The sequence below is a fragment of the Pristiophorus japonicus genome, chromosome 10 (genome assembly GCF_044704955.1).
Source record: "Pristiophorus japonicus isolate sPriJap1 chromosome 10, sPriJap1.hap1, whole genome shotgun sequence".
NCBI classification, from domain to species: domain Eukaryota; kingdom Metazoa; phylum Chordata; class Chondrichthyes; family Pristiophoridae; genus Pristiophorus; species Pristiophorus japonicus.
This window is the reverse complement of record NC_091986.1, coordinates 97837126-97854358: the sequence shown is the minus strand read 5'-3', so window position 1 is coordinate 97854358 and position 17233 is coordinate 97837126. Positions and strand designations below refer to the sequence as shown.

General features: G+C 39.6%; 1 protein-coding gene across 2 annotated transcripts in view; it reads right to left on the bottom strand.

Annotated features, from left to right (window-relative positions):
- Positions 1–1237: 1237 nt before the first annotated feature.
- LOC139275036 (progesterone receptor-like) overlaps positions 1238–17233 on the bottom strand; it is a 456927-nt gene continuing 440931 nt past the window's right edge. For both annotated transcript variants that reach the window (XM_070891938.1, XM_070891939.1), the window contains 2 exons: positions 11830–11987; positions 1238–9928 (listed from right to left, as the gene is read on the bottom strand). In XM_070891938.1, the coding sequence (XP_070748039.1) occupies positions 9773–9928; positions 11830–11987 (314 nt within the window). In that variant the 3' untranslated portion in view covers positions 1238–9772. The remainder of the gene's footprint in view (positions 9929–11829; positions 11988–17233) is intronic.

Sequence of the window (17233 nt, the reverse complement as noted above, 5' to 3'; positions counted from 1 at the left end):
CACATTCACCTGTGCATGTTTAGGAGAAAGCATTGAATAGAGCGACAAAGTTGAAAATGGCAGGTCGTGCATCCAAATCAGCATTACACTCTCACTGATGTCACGATTTACCTACTCTGTATACGGCCGGCACACACATGCCCCGCTATCACTCTCAGCAAGATGGTGTTCAGCACAGGCAGTGCCGGAAGTGGGCGGAAGTGACGTGGATGCCACTTTTCGTTCAAAACCGGCCAAAACTACCAGCACTATGGGGCGAATTTTGCAACTTTTTCCTTTTGATTTGAATGAATGCAGCAATGCCAGCTGGTATTGGGCCCGAAGCATCAATATAGAAAGAAGATGCAAGGCACTAATTTTTAAAAAGGATTTATTATAAATTGAGGAAGATCTGAAGCCACTAATTCTTTGGATATAATCGACAATTTAATTGTTATGGACCCTTAAGCTAGTTTTCAATAAGACAACAATGTATGATTTGTGCCTTCTTCAACTGCACATGGCTCCCAATATTATGCTGCTTTTCTGTTCATACTTCCTGAGTTGGCATTATTCAGCAATTAAGTGAGCTTTACCAACTTCTTTGAGAAAAATCTGGTCATGTGATTTCAAGCAAACTATCAACTGGACCATTGCAATTTTTATCAGCCTTGTAGTTTTACTGCAGTGGATAATGGTCACATCTGAGAATTCATTTTACTTGCTGCTCTGATGAAAGACTTTAATGGCTTGCCAAAAATTGTATTAGTCCCAGTATATTTGCTACATAACTGGATTTAATTTACATTAAAAATTTAGACAGGCAAAGCTTTAATGACTAATTATCTTTGCTGATACAGTAAAGAACTATGATCAGTTCAAGGCTAGTTTGTAAAACCCTATCTCGGTTATCTTTACATTCAAAGTGTAGTTTTGCTATTATTGAAAATGTCTTTGTACAGAACCCTTAAGATTTAAAATATAAGCAATTAATTCCAACGTGAACATTTTCTCGTGTTGTGTTGAAAAATAGGATTATGGTTCACCTCCCCAACACACACCAAAATTTATGTTGTATTTTCTCTTGGTAAAATAATCTATGGCATGGACTGGTTGGACTGAATGGCCTGTTCTGTGCTGCATATTCTATGTAAGTGTGAAGTGAAAGTAACAATATAACTGTTCAAACATGAGCTTTGGTATTGTTGAGACTGACACAATAAACAGACCCACAAAACACTTTATGCTTTGACCTCTGTTTTCATTTTAGAGCCAGACAAGCACTAAACAAAGACTTTAATCTTTAAAACCGATCAACTTTACATTAGCAAGCAGCCGTACTGTTGCTCCATACAAAACAACTACAAACTGACAGGTATGTACAAAAATCAACAATTAAAACAATTCAAGGATGCCAGAAAGTATCAATCAAAAGCACAAGATACTGTTGATGAAGACAAAACTTGCATTATATAGAATACTGCTACATGCAGCTTGCTGAAAATTGTTGATTGGTTAGGAGTTGACCACTACTTGCAACGCATGTCTTATGAAAAAGCAATGATTACAAATTCCATTTGCTGAATTTTTAAATGTGCCACAACAGCATGGATTTGAGTTACAGCACGCAATAAAATAGCACTCATGAAGTCAAAAGTGCATCTGGGTGGATAATGCAAATGAAGATTTGGCAACAATTCAGCTCATAGACATAATATTGGCCAGTATTATTTATAATTCATATTAACCATGCTTTGTAAATGTGTGCACTTGATTATATTGACACTGCAATCAGTTAAACTTCTTCAGTGATTGAAATGCCATTCATCAAACTATTGTATGTGTGTTCACCAAGATGAGGGCAACAGTGCTCAGAAATGGATGGTTTCTATACTGCATCCAGTATACCGGTGTGGCATAATGGAGGTGTAATACAGGGCTGAAACTATATTGTCTCCTATATGCCTAAATTACAGTTTTAACATAGCTTTTCCCCACCTCAGTAAGATTTTTCAGGAGTAAGCTTTATATACTGAAGGATTTTCTGAAAGAGATTTAGGAGTGAGTTATGATGCGCATTTTTTCCCTTTTGAGAGGTGAGTACTAGGGGCGTCAGTTTAAGATGTGAATTAAAAATTTGTACTCCTGTTGTGCTTGAAATTAAACAAAAAATATACATTTGATTGGGTCAACACTATCCAACTTTCAGCACTTTATATAACCTGTAGTACTAAACAAGTCTAATGAAAGGTAGCATAGCACTATATATACACTAGTGAATGAGTTCAACAAACTTATCTGTTTTATTGCAAATAATGTTATGAAATTGGTGTACATTGGTGGTATTTTCACGAAGATTAGATCAAAGACACAGAAATGGTGCAAAAGCTAATTCCAGAGTAAAGGAACACTTAATTTTAATTGCAATGTGGACTATTCTACTGATAGGAATGATAATAATCACTGATATTTATCTTACTTTGGGAACCACTTCAGCTTCAGTCCTATTTCCTGTAGAATCCCACAAATGCTTATGCTTTCCTGTCAGGTTCACCATTTTAGGCGCAGCAGTGTCACAGCCGGTGTTTACACCTTGTCACCATTGCATGCAAAGGCTTATTTATAAATATGATTGCATTCAAGGATCATGTTACTGGCCCCATAGCACTTTTGGATAACTGGGGCAGTCATATTTGCTAAGCTATAAATATTAATTTCCACCAAATAAAGTGTTTTGAAATGGCAAGTATTTAAAATATATCAATACAAGTAGGGTTAAATACAGATGTTAAAGAATCTCCATTTACTTTTGATACATTTTGACAGAGTCAAAGTGGAATACTCTGTTAAAAGAGGAATAATCATTGAGAGATGTTTGCCTTTGTGTTGATTAATGTTAAACTTACTGGCTGTTTTATTTCATAATTTTTGCTGAAGATTCATATCTAATGGGAATAGATATGCCCACCCCAGGCTCATTTCAATTTGAACTCTTAATAGCTATTAGATAATAGAGGTTAAAATTGAGTTTGTAAGGGAAGCAACCCACTCTGCCAACTTGGGCAAAGATTCCTATTGTACCAGGAAATGTATATGGACTGGCTGATCATTTTGCTATATCTAGTGCACAAAGGAAATATTCCCCCTTGTCTCTGATGAGACTACTTTTATTCTGCATTGTAACTTGTAACATTAAGTATTTCAGTCAGGAAGTGCTCCTTGGCATTATAAAGAAAGCAAGCTAAAGTTTTGTTTCCAATTTGCCAAGTACAATAAGTAACCTCTTTGAAACTTGGTTCAACCTAAAATTCAATTAATATTGGTTAATGCACTAAAAATTCAAGGACAGTACTGGATAGTTCCATCATTAAACCTGTGTGAGCACATTATAGATTAATTTGGCAATCCCAGAAAGTTTTGAGTTCACTTTAATGTTTCTTTTTCTAGGTGAAAGGGAAGTGCAGATATAAAATATTTTTATGATCTTTTAAAAACTTTTATTTTGCTACTATTTCTCAGTTTTAGTTTTAAATAGTATTTGCCACCTAGGACAGAGGTTAATCCTGTTTCTTTTGGTAAAGTGACTGAGATGGGTTGGAAAGAATTGGTTAAATAATTGAATGGCAAATCAATGTTTTTCTTTCAGGTTGTCTGTAAGAATTTAAATCAATGGTGGTTGATATTGTTGATTCCAACTCAGATTAGTTTATTCACTGCTTTCAATATCTGTAGTATCTAATTGTAAAAAGGGGTTATATTAAAAAAATATATCTTTATAAAGAGGGGTTGATAAATGAAAAAAAGTATCCAGTAACCGACAAGTAGATTTGTTTGCATGAAAACAGGATATTCATCAGTAGTGGTAAATTTCTGGGTTTAGTTCATGAATGCACAATTCCTATAATTCATTAAGATTATAGGTATGGGTTTCTTTAAAGGTTTTTTTCAAAAGTGAAATAATGAACTGTCAACAGATCCATAGTTCATTTATCATACATCCCTAAAAATATTTCCCAATCAATTTCCAGTTAAATTTTTAACATTTTACTAAACTATTATGTTTTCATGGAATAAGACTAGACTCCATGGCCTGTTCTGTTATTGTTGCTCCATTGGTCTTGTAATGGCAGTGTGTGCAGTGATAATAACTTTGCTGAAGTGTGCATTATCCAGAGAGTGCAGTGTGTGTGTGGGGTTTGTCACATGTGTCTAATGTCTTTGTTTATTGTTGTGGAAAATGATTGTTGGGCCAGAGAAATTATCATTAATCAACGTCTAATCAATGGGTCATATAACATAATCCCTTTTGACCTCATATTTAAGGGAAGAATAGCAACAGTAACAATGATTAATCATTCCCATATTCTTACATTTCCTGCCACATTAATTGTAAAAATCTTCATAATAGCTGCTAAATTCAAAGCTGCATGGTCCCACAATTTCCTTTATTCAATTTATTTATTAGTTCAAAATTAAAAGCTTCCATTAGCCATCCTGTCAAAGCATGCCCAGGAACGGTTAACAAAACATGGTACATGAATGAAAGCAGACACAAAATAGACTGTCTTGGTGGAATCTTTAACATTTCAATTTCTTTAGTTCAATACTGGGTTTTATTTTGGTTTTATAATGTCCAATCTTTTATTTATAATTCTAATGAATTTCACCAAATAAACAAAGAACAGTCATAAATACTCTGATTACTCAGCTGTACTACTGTAAAATTTGTTGCACAGGTTTACCTTTAAAGCTGCCCATTAACCATGTTGCTTTGAGTATGAGTTCACCTGGGATCCTAGTTGCTATTGACAGACATCTCTAAAGGCAAGCAAATATCAGACAAACAACTTTATTGCACTAATTCAATTGAATTAAAGGCTTTCAAAGTTAGACACATTTAGGAAATTATGACAGAATTAAAATTCTGCTGTGCGATATTATATGAATACTTAACACGTTCATCTCAATTTTTTTAACAGAAGCTTAAACCTAGGTTAACGAGGAGGAACACAGGAATTTGATATGCTAAGATTTCATATGATAATTTCCAAGTTTAGATTACTTACTATTAAATTGTGGTAGTCAACATTATTTGAATGCGGTTACTCTCCACATACCATGGTTTAAAAAGTCAATCAATTAGGAAAACCCACCCTTTCCCTACCTTGCAAGAGCAACTCCTTATGTGTTTCCATGTCATTGAGCACAAGGAGAATCTCAAAATGAGGTTGAAGAGTGAGACTATTCTATTTAGCTTTGATGAATAAGAACAGGGTAGAAAAGTCTATCACTTGTGCCATGCTGAAGCAGAAACTACAGCTCATAAAAAAGGTTATTACAATAGTATTTTAGAAATGTTTGAAAGTGTAATAATAAATTCAAAAGCCTGAAAGTGAGGAAAATTTGAAAAACATTAAAACTTAATAGATAAAAAAGTATGAACATCAAAAATTCTGAACATTTGGACATGATAAAATATGAGTAGATTAGCACTAAACCTGGAAATTCAGAAAGGCACACCCAAAGAAAGTCAATGGCAATGATGCCCCTCTCTGCTTCCCAGCACCTTTCCAACATACCAGTCTGTGTGCAAGAGGACAGTAATATATGGTATGTTGATTATAACTTTATTTGAATAATGTTTCTTACTATACCAAAAGGTGAGTAATCTCTCTTCCCATTTTGTTAACTGCACATGCCATGGGTACCTCACATGGAAGAGGGAGGAAGTCATGGAAGAGCTGATTACAGCTCTGCCAAGCTGCATATCACTGGCTTTTGAAGTTATGTATATTTTTATCAGGCAAGATTTTAGTATATTGATGAAAAAGCCAAATTAGATTGTGTTGTTTAGACACTTAGAACATTGACTCAATGAACCTAGAGCTCTGTCTCCCAATGTATTGTGAGAACAATGGCAATCATAGGTCAATAAAGGGTACATGTGGAAAGATGACATGAATAGATGGCAAGATGCTATTTTTTTAAAAACTGAGCTTTGGTATGGATAATTTTAAATCAGATGTATTTTGGTTGTTTGTTTACTAAACACTTCTTGATCAAGAAATTTTAAAAGACCACATTCGCATCTTTGAAAAATGGGAGTTACAGAACTATCCTAAAAAAAGAAAAATATTTGTGATGATGGAGTTTGGACCAATTCTATCAGTGAGATCTTTCTGGTCTTGAGTATCACAGAATTTATGTGCCAGTATCAGAGATTCTGAAGATCATCAGCGTTGCTTACAAAAAGATTGTAATCTGAAAAATGTCCTCCCTTGAGGAAATGGGGAGATTTACCATTTTAAATACATTGACTCACATATCCTCCATTTTGCAATTTGCTTGCAGAAGTTGCAGGAATGTTATCATAGGAGCACATGGATTATAATTCAAAGTATAAGAATAAGGATCATAAGCATTACTAAAAGCTGAAGCATGTTTATCATTTTTTTATGATTTGTGTTTGTTGTTGCCAATTTTCACTTGATTGTCCTTACCTTTCATTTCCTACTGACATTGATTGACTCCTTGCTAGATAGAGTTCTGTGGGCACTGGTTAGCCTCTGGTTACTTTTGAGCCTTGACATTGAATGCTAGAGCATTATTAAACTGGGGGAGACAGGGGGGGAGGGGGCAGGGGGAGCGACCGGGTGGGGGCAGTGAGCATTACAGTCAAACCAATCCTGCACTCACCCAACTTCCACGTAAAGGCCCTTTACAGCAGAGACCACTGAATCACAATCCAGAAGAAGCAATCCTATCTCATTTATTTTAACTAGTTCAGGGGTGGAGAGGCCAATTGTAGCATCCCTTCCCTCTCTCCAACTAAGATGAGGCAACTCAGCACAGAGTCAGCAGAGAATCAAACCTTGGCCCAACAGATAAATATGGCTCAGTTTAATGCTGCTTGCAAAAGGAGCTTTTAGGGGAACTATGCTTATAGTTCGTTAATATTATTGTGCAGAATCAATGTTGTCTTGTAGATAAGAAAATGGTTGTGTACTACAATTATATTCTTCAAACTATGTATGCCGATGAAGGAGTGAATCTTAAAATGAGCTTAGCCTGAAGGAAACCTTTCCTGCGATTTCAAAATGAACTCCCTGCACCCTAATATTTCATAGAATCATAGAAACTTGTGGCACAGAAGGAAGCCATTCGACCCATCGTGTCTGTGCCAGCTGAAAAAGAGCTATCCAGCCTAATCCCACTTTCCAGCTCTTGATCCATAGCCCTGTAGATTACAAGACTTCAAGTGCATATCCAAATACTTTTTAAATATGATGAGCGTTTCTGCCTTTACCACCCTTCCAGACAGTGAGTTCCAGATCCCCAAAACCCTCTGGGTAAAAGAAGTTCTCCTCAACTCCCCTCTAATTCTTCAACCATTTGCTTAAAACATTTCCTTGGAACTTTAATATAAAAGACCAGTACAGCCTTATTAAACTTGATCTTATAACCTTTTTTATGAGTTGCATGAAGAGTGGCTGACATCAAAGTCTCAAGGCTAATCATTAAGCTATGAGTACCTCATATGGATAGATTCAATAAGAGCTGAAAAAACAGATGGGAGATCTGACTCAACAAGAACACTGTTTAAGCTTTATTACTATCAGGAACTTACAGCTTCAGCAAGAAGGAAATGTTTATTCTCAAGTGAAGTTTATGTTGTACACAGCTAGATATTATCAATGTTGTATTTGGAGTAGGGTGACAAGTAGGAGTGTATCTTTTGAATCTGTTGGAAATACAGCAGGTGCTTCTCTTTAAATGCTTGAGGGGACTACACGATAGAGCAGATGTCCAGAGAAATAAAAGTAAAATCAGGGGAATGTTTTAACACAATTTTGACACAGATAGTGACATATCCCCTCAATTGCTCTGAATGTTACTCTCTGTGATACTCTATAACTTGGCTGCTTTTGAAGATTGAATCAATAATACCATTTTTTGTCCTGTATTTTTGGTCTTACAGAGGATATGGGCAGAAGTAAAGATCCAATTTCCCAAAACTCATTCATTAATTAGGTGACCATCAATTTCTTTCCTGAGACCTCTACATAAAAGAGTTGCTCTAGACAACACATCTAATTTGAACTGAAATTAAGCCCCTCATGGAGCATAACACGGGACACAGCAAGTGGTGCCTACTGTCACTTGATATGGTGGCACCCTGCTTCCTGAAAATGGCCACTATGTTGTAGGATAAGGTGGTTCCATTCATGGGATTGGATTGCATTACTGCTAAGAAAAACCTACCACTAAATTCTCTATACTTTCAGTTGCTTGGTCAAAAAGCATTAGGCCTTTTACATCAGTGTCCTATTTCTAGATATGTATGCACAGCCTACAATTGTGCACTCATTTGCTTGCTGATATGCAAAATCATAGCTGTGTAACCACAATAGAGGTCAGTTTAAATCTCTTATCAAGCAGAGTCTAGTTGGAGCTCAGGACTCATGACATGGCATGCAGTGAACTCAATTCCCTGATCCTGAAACCATAATGAAAATCTTTTTCACTTGTAATTATACAGATTTCATGGTTTGTAGGATACAATGCACTGGTTATATATTTGGGAATGTGAGCATTGCACCAATTAACTACATTGCAACCACATTATCCAAATTTTTGATTTGTTTCAGGGCATGAGCTTACTTGTCGACTCCCAGCCTAAGGGCATTTGTGGTAATTATCAGAAAAAGACAGCAGGGGAGAGTGGCTTGTGAGAAAACGCCAAACAAATGTAGTTTTTGACATTCTAACAGTCAGTTGCTTTTTGTGGGAGCAAGATCAACCAATCTGAGCTCATTAACCTGATTTAAAAGGGGATGGTGTTTAGGAGAGCACAGTGCCACCACATTGAGTTATAGAGGCTCCATTAAAACCTCTGCATCTGGGATTTACAAACACGGTAGCCAATATCAATGCTAGTGCCTTAATTTTGTAGCTTTTAATATGCATAAATTTAAATGCAGCCACCTTGGCTTGAAGCACATCAGAATCTCTGCTTACTTGACCTCTCTTATCAATGTTGTGAATTTGCATGTTGTCAACTCTTGGTTGAACAGGAACCAGGTGTGACTGTTGAGGGCATGTAAAAGTCAGTGCAGAATTTAAAACCTGAAGAGGCCAGAGTGACCAAAAAGTTCCCAAGCTACATAAACACTGATGAATATCTTTCATTAAACAAAAAACTTGTGACACAGTCATCTTTGCAAAGTTTACCTTCTCGAGCAATGAAGCAGCACCCAATACAACTGATGGCTGTGGCAGAAGTAAAACAAAATAACAGAAGAGGTTTTCTGATTGGACATAATAAAGGAAGGTCACAAGATCCACTTGAAAAACCACTTAAAAGGGCTGGTATCATTTATGGCACATGAAGTATGATGAATGAAGAAATTTTTGGAGTTATGCAGCTTTCAAACTGAAGAGCATAAGCATTTCCGTTTAATATTATAGCTGAGGCAGAACCATTACTTAACTTGAAAGTTACAAAATACCAGAAAGTACTAAAAGATACAAAATCTTTTTGATCCGATTAAACAACAGGACTAAATTCACATTTCATTGCTTATAAAACATATAGTGCAGCTATGGCAATGAACTTCCACTATAACTGTATGCCAAACAGCATTGCTAATTATTTTGTAATAAATTTGGAAACAATCTTCATTCGCGGTACTGTCATGGTCACAAAAATAGAATAAAGCTGTCAACTTGCATAATGCAAAAAAATGCTGCCTGTGAATCAAGGCAGTCAGGCGCAACAACGAGAGAAAGTTACTCATTTCTTGTGAAAGAGTAGTGGCTTCACCAGCCCAGCCAGGATCTTGGGTAACTGTGTAGTTATAATCTCTGACATCATCTCTGGAAATTCCACACTCAGTGCCTGGGACTGAACAAAAGTATTCAAACAGAACTGATGCAGCTTCTTGACAAGCTGTTGAAAAGAAACAATGGAGTTACCAATTCTGACTGTGTTTTCTTTATCTGTTCAGCTTTCAACATTCCGAATAGTTTTTAATTGCACACCAATTTATATAAACAGAGATTACAATCAGAAATTACTGTTGGTGATCGTGTCAAACACTTAAGGGCTGGATTTTCGGCTCATTGGTGCTTTTGTTTTCACCCCAGAGGGACGGCAATAGCAGCAGTAAGCTGTTCCGGGTGGGCGGCCAGTTTCCAGTGTGCCGCCGGGGTTTTAGGGGCCAGTTTCGGCGGGGCGCGGAGCATTACTGCCCAGAAGAGGCGAGCTGGTATGCAACAGCCCTGGTTGCGACACTGGCTCGATTTTTGGCTTCCGCCCGATCCATAATGCTCCATAGAGCACTGTGCTGGGGCCGCCTGGAAAGCGGGCGGTCCGATCTGTAACGGCTGCAGCGAGATAAGTAATGTCAACCTCAGGTAAGTGTGATTGTTTTTTATTTTATTTTTTTGCTATTTATGTTGTGGTGGTGTGATTTATTTATTGGGAATGTTTTTGGTGGGGTTTTTTCAGGTTTCTTTTCTCCCCAGGCCTCTCTCAGAGCGCTCGAAGGCCGGCTGTTTAGCTCAGGATTTTTGCATGCTCAGCCAGCCTCGCACCCTAAGAGAGGTGTGCAACTCTGTCCCACACTCAGGGCCCAGCTGCCCAATTTTGCTGACTGAGATGCAAATTTTTCCCGGGCGCAAACTTTATCGCCCTGCCACCATTACCGCCCTGAAATGAGCAAAGCCGAAAATCTAGCCCGTAACACGTTTCCATGACAATCCCCTCTCCACGATTTAACTGCAAACATAGCTCTGCTTTTATTATAAATGTCCACTATAATAATGAGCAGAAGAAAAGTCATATGAACGTGTTAAGCATTTGTCCGTTGGTATCAGCAACAGTCATTTCTAATCTTAATTCTTTAAATACAGAGTGAAGCTTAATATTGTCAGAAGAAGGAATTCTGCACAAAACTCTTGCTTCCAGGCTGCCTCTGCAACGGTAAAGTGAAAAACAGGGCAATAAGAGGTGACTGACACACAGTGATATATATATGTCCAGGCACATTTAAAAAGCTGGGGCAATTTAGTATGCCCCATTTCCCCTTTACATTCCACAGCATAAATTATGTGGGAAATTATAATTAAGATTCAAAGGAAAAATTATTTTGATGAAACTTGCTTTTTTCAGTGTGTAAAATGACAAAGCAATCCAGTGAGTAGCTAAGCCATTTAGAGCAGTACGGTCATACGTTCAATCCTCAGTCTATGCGGAATCTGCTGATCTCAGTCAGCGTGGTAGTAGGAGCACTACAGTGGCCTCAGTGCCACTGGGTGAGAGAAAGGAAAATCAGTCAAAGTTTCCACACTCTTGACTGCTATCCAGTGATCTCTGCTGAAAGGATGAGTATGTAGACATCAGGTGAGGACAGGATAGAGCTTGACTATGATGATCCTGAGGTCAAGCAGCCTGCTGACACTCCAGGCTTGCACTTAAAAATGGTCAAGGTACCAGAGGTTGACTACTGCTCCTGGAACCATAGCAAGCACTCAATGTCTTCAGTTTTGGAGGAGAAAAGAAAACGGTGGAGAGAATTGGGAAAAAAGAGGGAAAAAAAAGGATTGATCATTCACATATTAACAGAGAATTTGGTTTTATTCATACAGCTGATACCACCAGCATCTCTCCTTGTGGAAAGTTCACTGGGTGTAGAGGGTGTAGAGTGTTTGAGCTCTGCTGGGAACGCTTATTAATAAATCCATAAAACATATGGCATGTGACACTAAGAATCCCTACTGACCATGACTAGTAGAAGACTAGTAAATGGAAGCTATTAAATACATATCTCATTAAACAACCACACCTACTTCATGCATCGAGTCCATGAGTTTGGTGAGCTGGTAAAGACGTTGAGAGCTGCTCTGTGCACCTTTCTCCTGCAGGTTAATAGCTCTGCTCAGCTCTCTAATGTAATCTCTCCGCATCTCTTCAAAGTACGATTGGCTTTTGAGGCCTTCCAAGGGAACTGAAAAATAAATGCCAGTTCCTACATAAATCTTTCTAAAAGAAATGTTATTACATGTCCTTGATAAAACATGTAGATATTGGCTGGAATGATCCTTTCTGCTGGCTTTAAAGATTTTTTGACACAAAATATGCAGTAAGCTGTTGCCTGCTGGTGTATCAGAACACTGTTTCCAAGTCGTTCTGTGCTTCCAGGAATCACCAGGGCCAAATTTCTGAGATGCTTTTTCAGTACATTGTTTCTGGCTACACCTTGTTGTTAAGCTATAGAGGGATATATTTTTCTCAGCACTTAAAGTTCAAGAACATTTTTGGAATAAAATCTAATTCATTGATAAGGTTCATTTTTCTACATTACATGCCTGGCAGAGAATCTTACCCACCACCAGCGGCCATTGGAAATTCAGGCATGCCTGAGCACAATTTTCCACTCATTAATTGAAATGGATCCACATCCCCCTTCCCCAATCCAAACCTATTTCCTTCTGCACCCGCCCCTGGAAAAAACTCTCCAAACTCTTTTACTACTGCACATATCAGCTCAAAACTGTCCAACCTTTGGCCCTCTTTTAACAATGACATTTCTGAAGCCACCGATCTGTTCAACCACACTCTCACCACCACCTTTGATGCCCTAGTCCCTAGTAAAAAGATTACTCTCTCCCACGCTGGCCGTTCCCCCTGGTACAGCCCTCATCTTCGCTCCCTCAAGTCAAAAAGGCGCAGACTTGAACGGATATGGCGGACAACTGCTTTAGCCATTTACCGCCAGATCTGGCTCGAACACATAAAACGTTATTGGTTCCTACTCGTGTCTACAAAAACTGCTCACTATTCCAGAATCATTCTAGTTTGCAAAAATAACCCCCAGCTACTATTCTCTACTGCTAATCGTCTCCTGAAACCCCTCTCCCCTGTCTCCACCACACTCACCTCCAACAACAAGTGCGAGGAGCTCATGGACTTTTTTGTCTCAAAGATTAAGACCATCCAATCAGCTGCCTCTGCCAGTTCCCTTCCTTCATCTATGCCCACAGAGCCAAATTCATCTGAGGCTCCCACCTGCCCTAGCCCTAAACTCATATCTTTCTCTAGTTTATCGTTGATCTCCCCTTTTGATCTCACCAAACTCATCTTGTCCATGAGACCCACTTCCTGCTCGCTTGACCCTATTCCCACTAAACTGCTGACCACCCAACTTCCTTTTTTGGCTTCCATGGTAGCCGACATGTTAACGGTTCTCTTTCCTCAGGTACAGTTCCCCTCGCCTTCAAATCTGCTGTCATCATCCCTCTCCTCAAAAAAACAACCCTTGACCCCACTTTGCTTGCTAGCTATCACCCCATCTCCAACTTCCCTTTCCTGTCCAAAGTACTTGAACATGTTGTCGCCTCCCAAATCCGTGACCATCTTTCCATGAATTCAATGTTTGAATCCTTCAATCTGGTTTACACCCCTGCCACAGTACCAAAACGGCTCTCATCAAAGTCACAAATGACATAATTTGTGAATGTGACAAAGGTAAACTATCCCTCCTCGTCCTTCTGGACCTGTCTGCAGCTTTTGACACAATTGACCACTCCATCCTCCTCCAATGCCTCTCCACCAATGTCCAGCTAGGTGGAACTGCACTTGCCTGGTTCCATTCTTATTAATCTAATCGTAGCAAGAAAATCTCCTTCAATGGCTTCTCTTCCCATTCCCGCATCGTTACCTCTGGTGTCCCCTGAGGATCTGTCCTTAGGCCCCTCTTATTTCTCATCTATATGGAGATATCATCCAAAAACATGGAGTCAGTTTCCACATGTATGCTGACGACACCCAGCTCTACCTGTCCACCACTTCTCTCAACCCCTGTTTGGTATCTAAATTGTCAGATTGCTTGTCCGACATCCAGTACTGGATGAGAGAAATTTTTTCCAATTAAATATTGGGAAGACGGAAGTCATTATCTTTGGTCCCTGCCACAAACTGCGTCCCTTAACCACTGACTCCATACCTCTCCCTAGCATCAATCTGAGGGTGAACAAGACTGTTCGCAGTCTAGGTGTCATATTTGACCCTGAAATGAGTTTCCTGCCACATATCCACAGCATAGCTAAAGCCGCCTTTTTCCACCTCATTTCCCACCTCTGCCTCAGCTCTACTGCTGCTGAAGCCCTCATTCATGCTTTTGTTACCTCTAGACTTGACTACTCCAACTCAAATATGGCTGGCTTCCCACATTCTACACTACATAAACTTGAGGTCATCCAAGACTTACTAACTCGCACCAAGTCACGATCACCCATCACCCCTGTGCTTTCTGACCTATATTGGCTCCCGGATAAACAATGCCTAGATTTTAAAATTCTCATCCTTGTTTACAAATCACTCCATGGCCTTGCCCTTCTCTATTTCTGTAATCTATTTCAACCTCACAATCCCACAAGATGTTTGCGCTCCTCAAATTCTGGCCTCTTGAACATCCCTCATTATAATTGCTCAACCATCGGTGGACGTGCCTTCAACTGCCTGGGCCCTAAGCTCTGGAACTCCCTCCCTAAACCTCTCCACCTCTCTATCTCTCTTTCCTCCTTTAAGACGCTCCTTAAAACCCATCTCTTTAAATAAGCTTTTGGTCATCTGCCTTAATTTCTTCTTTTGTGGCTCGGTCTTAAATTTATCTATTTATCTTGTAACACTGTTGTGAAGTGCTTTGGGATGTTTTACTACATTAAAGGCGTTATATAAATAATAGTTATTATTATTATTATGGTTGAGAAATCACAAAGGGACGTTTCCCCTAATGTTGAAAATGAACAGAGTGATCAGTTTCAGAAAAACTTTATCCCTGGTGTTAACGGGGAGACAGGGAGGGTGCAAGGAAGCCCGGTAAAGGGAAAAGTTCACTATTCTTTGTCTTGCATTAGCTAGGCCGGTTTTGATCCCTGTAAAAGACAATACCCCGTCCAACGCTTTCATCGGCTAATCACGTTAACACCAACACGCTTGCTATGAGTGGTGGGGACTGTATTTTTGAAGTGTAGTCACTGTTGTAATGTAGGAAACGCGGTAGCCAACTTGTGCACAGCAAAGTCTCACAAACAGCAATGAGATACATGAACAGATAATCTGTTTTAATGATTTTGGTTGAAGGATAAATATTGGCCAGGACACCAGGAGAACTCCCTGTTCTTCTTTGAAAAGTGCCATAGGATCTTTTATGTCCACCCGAGAGGCAGACGGGGCCACAGTTTAACATCTCATCCAAAAGATGACACCGCCGACAGTGCAGCGATTCCTCAATACTACACTGAAGTGTCAGCCTGGATTATGTGCTCAAATCCCTGGACTAGGTCTTGAACCCACATTCTTCTGACTTAGAAGTGAGAGATGAGCCATGGCTGACACATATCTTGTGTGATATTAATCACATGTTTCATGATTTGTACAATTTTACATAACTTATCCATACAAACTGTGCACAAGTGCTAATGATTTAGTGATAATACAATATCCAACTGGATAAGTGTACATGTAAGGAAAAATGCTGCTGCTGGGGCCTCACACACAGCTGGTGTTTGTAGCAAAATTGTGGCCGTACATCCTGTGATTTTTCTGATATATGCTGGCTGTGAGTGAAGCCACAAAAGTTACCCTATAATGTCCTATCTCCTTTCTCCACAGAGCAGGAAGAAATAAGTGGTCTTTGCCACATCCATGCCTAAGCACTGACTGTCATCACCTACACTTGCATTAAGCACTAGCACAGATACAGACACTTCATGACAATTAAATTAGTGAACTACTAGTGTTCATTCAGTGGCAGAAGTGAAAGTTAATGAGAATCCAGCAGGTATAGGGTGGAGGGCTGCTCTGCTGATCACCTTTCGAGAGTTTTCTGTGGAAACAGACCTTAATGGGCCTGCTTTCCAATGTCCAATTTACACTAATTGCCTTGGTTGCCTCCTCTGGCAGTTCATTCCATACGTTCACCAGTCTTCGTGTAAAACAGTTAACATAACTTGTCCCAGTACCTTTTCTCTTCTAAAGTTCCTCGGATTGAAAGCTTGTGGCAATCTCAAGCCTATTATCAGGATTCAATTTGTGTATTCTTCAAAAATCTTCAGTACTTGAATAATATCTCCCTTGAGCCTTTTCTTCTCCAAAGTAAATGGCTCCAAGCAATTCAAATTCTCCTTAAAGGTTAGCTGCGTCAAACTATTAACTTGTTTTTTTCTCTGCACTGCTTGCAATACAGTGACCAGATTTGTACCCAGTACTCAAGCTGGTGCCTCACAGTGCTATATGCAGACTCTTTATCACCTCATGGGATCTATGTTCCATCCCTGTGGATAAACATTCCAAGATCCAGTTTGCTGCCCTTACTGCAGCCTTACACTGCACATTGTTGTGTCTTGTACCCTAAAACAGGTTTTGGGCAGGTGGGTAGCAAGGTGAGTTGGAAACACACCCACTGTTCCAGAAATTAGGCTTGAGCTAATTTAACTCCCGGGCTTCACTTAAATCCCTCGGCTGACGTTCAGCCCAGAACAGGCAGGGGATTGATGGGAAATGACAGTAATCGTGCAGCCTAGAGGCTGCTTGCTCACACAAGGGGGCCAAAATTCAGAGTCTCAAAAATCGAGTGGCCGGCGCTCTGCGGTCAACAGGCCAACCCGATCTAAATTCAGGTCGTGGATTTTTCGGCCTGAACCTTAAAGTAAAATAAATACTTACCTATCCATTTTCAGCTCCATCTGTCGATCCCCTGCCACGCGGTGCCCCAGGCAGATTTTTCTGCTGATGCACCCTCTGAAGACAGTGTGCGTCTGGCAGTGTGGCCGCCCTTAAAGGGGAGGGTCCACTGCTGTGACCATAATGGAAACATTTTTGCTGGCTGATTTGCCCATCGGCCGGCAAAATACTGCCCCCAGGTTCGGCCGGGCCGCCAACAGGAGCCCTTGGGTGCCAGGCAGCTGGCCCAGCTGAAACCCTCCCTTGTGGCCCAATAGCCAAAGTAAAAAAATGATCGAATCTCTCCCCTTTAATGGAGGGGAGAGAGCGTGGTGACGCAGATGCGTTGTGACATCACTATGTTGATTGACAGTGGTGGACCATTTTCAGCCAGCCAGCCTGGCTTTGAGTCTAAGGCCCGCCCCCATTATGATCCAAGAGTTCTAGCGGTAACATTTAAAAACTCACAGATGCAGCAGCTTTCTGGTTCACCTGAATTTCGGCCTCAAGGTATAGTGGTGGAATCTG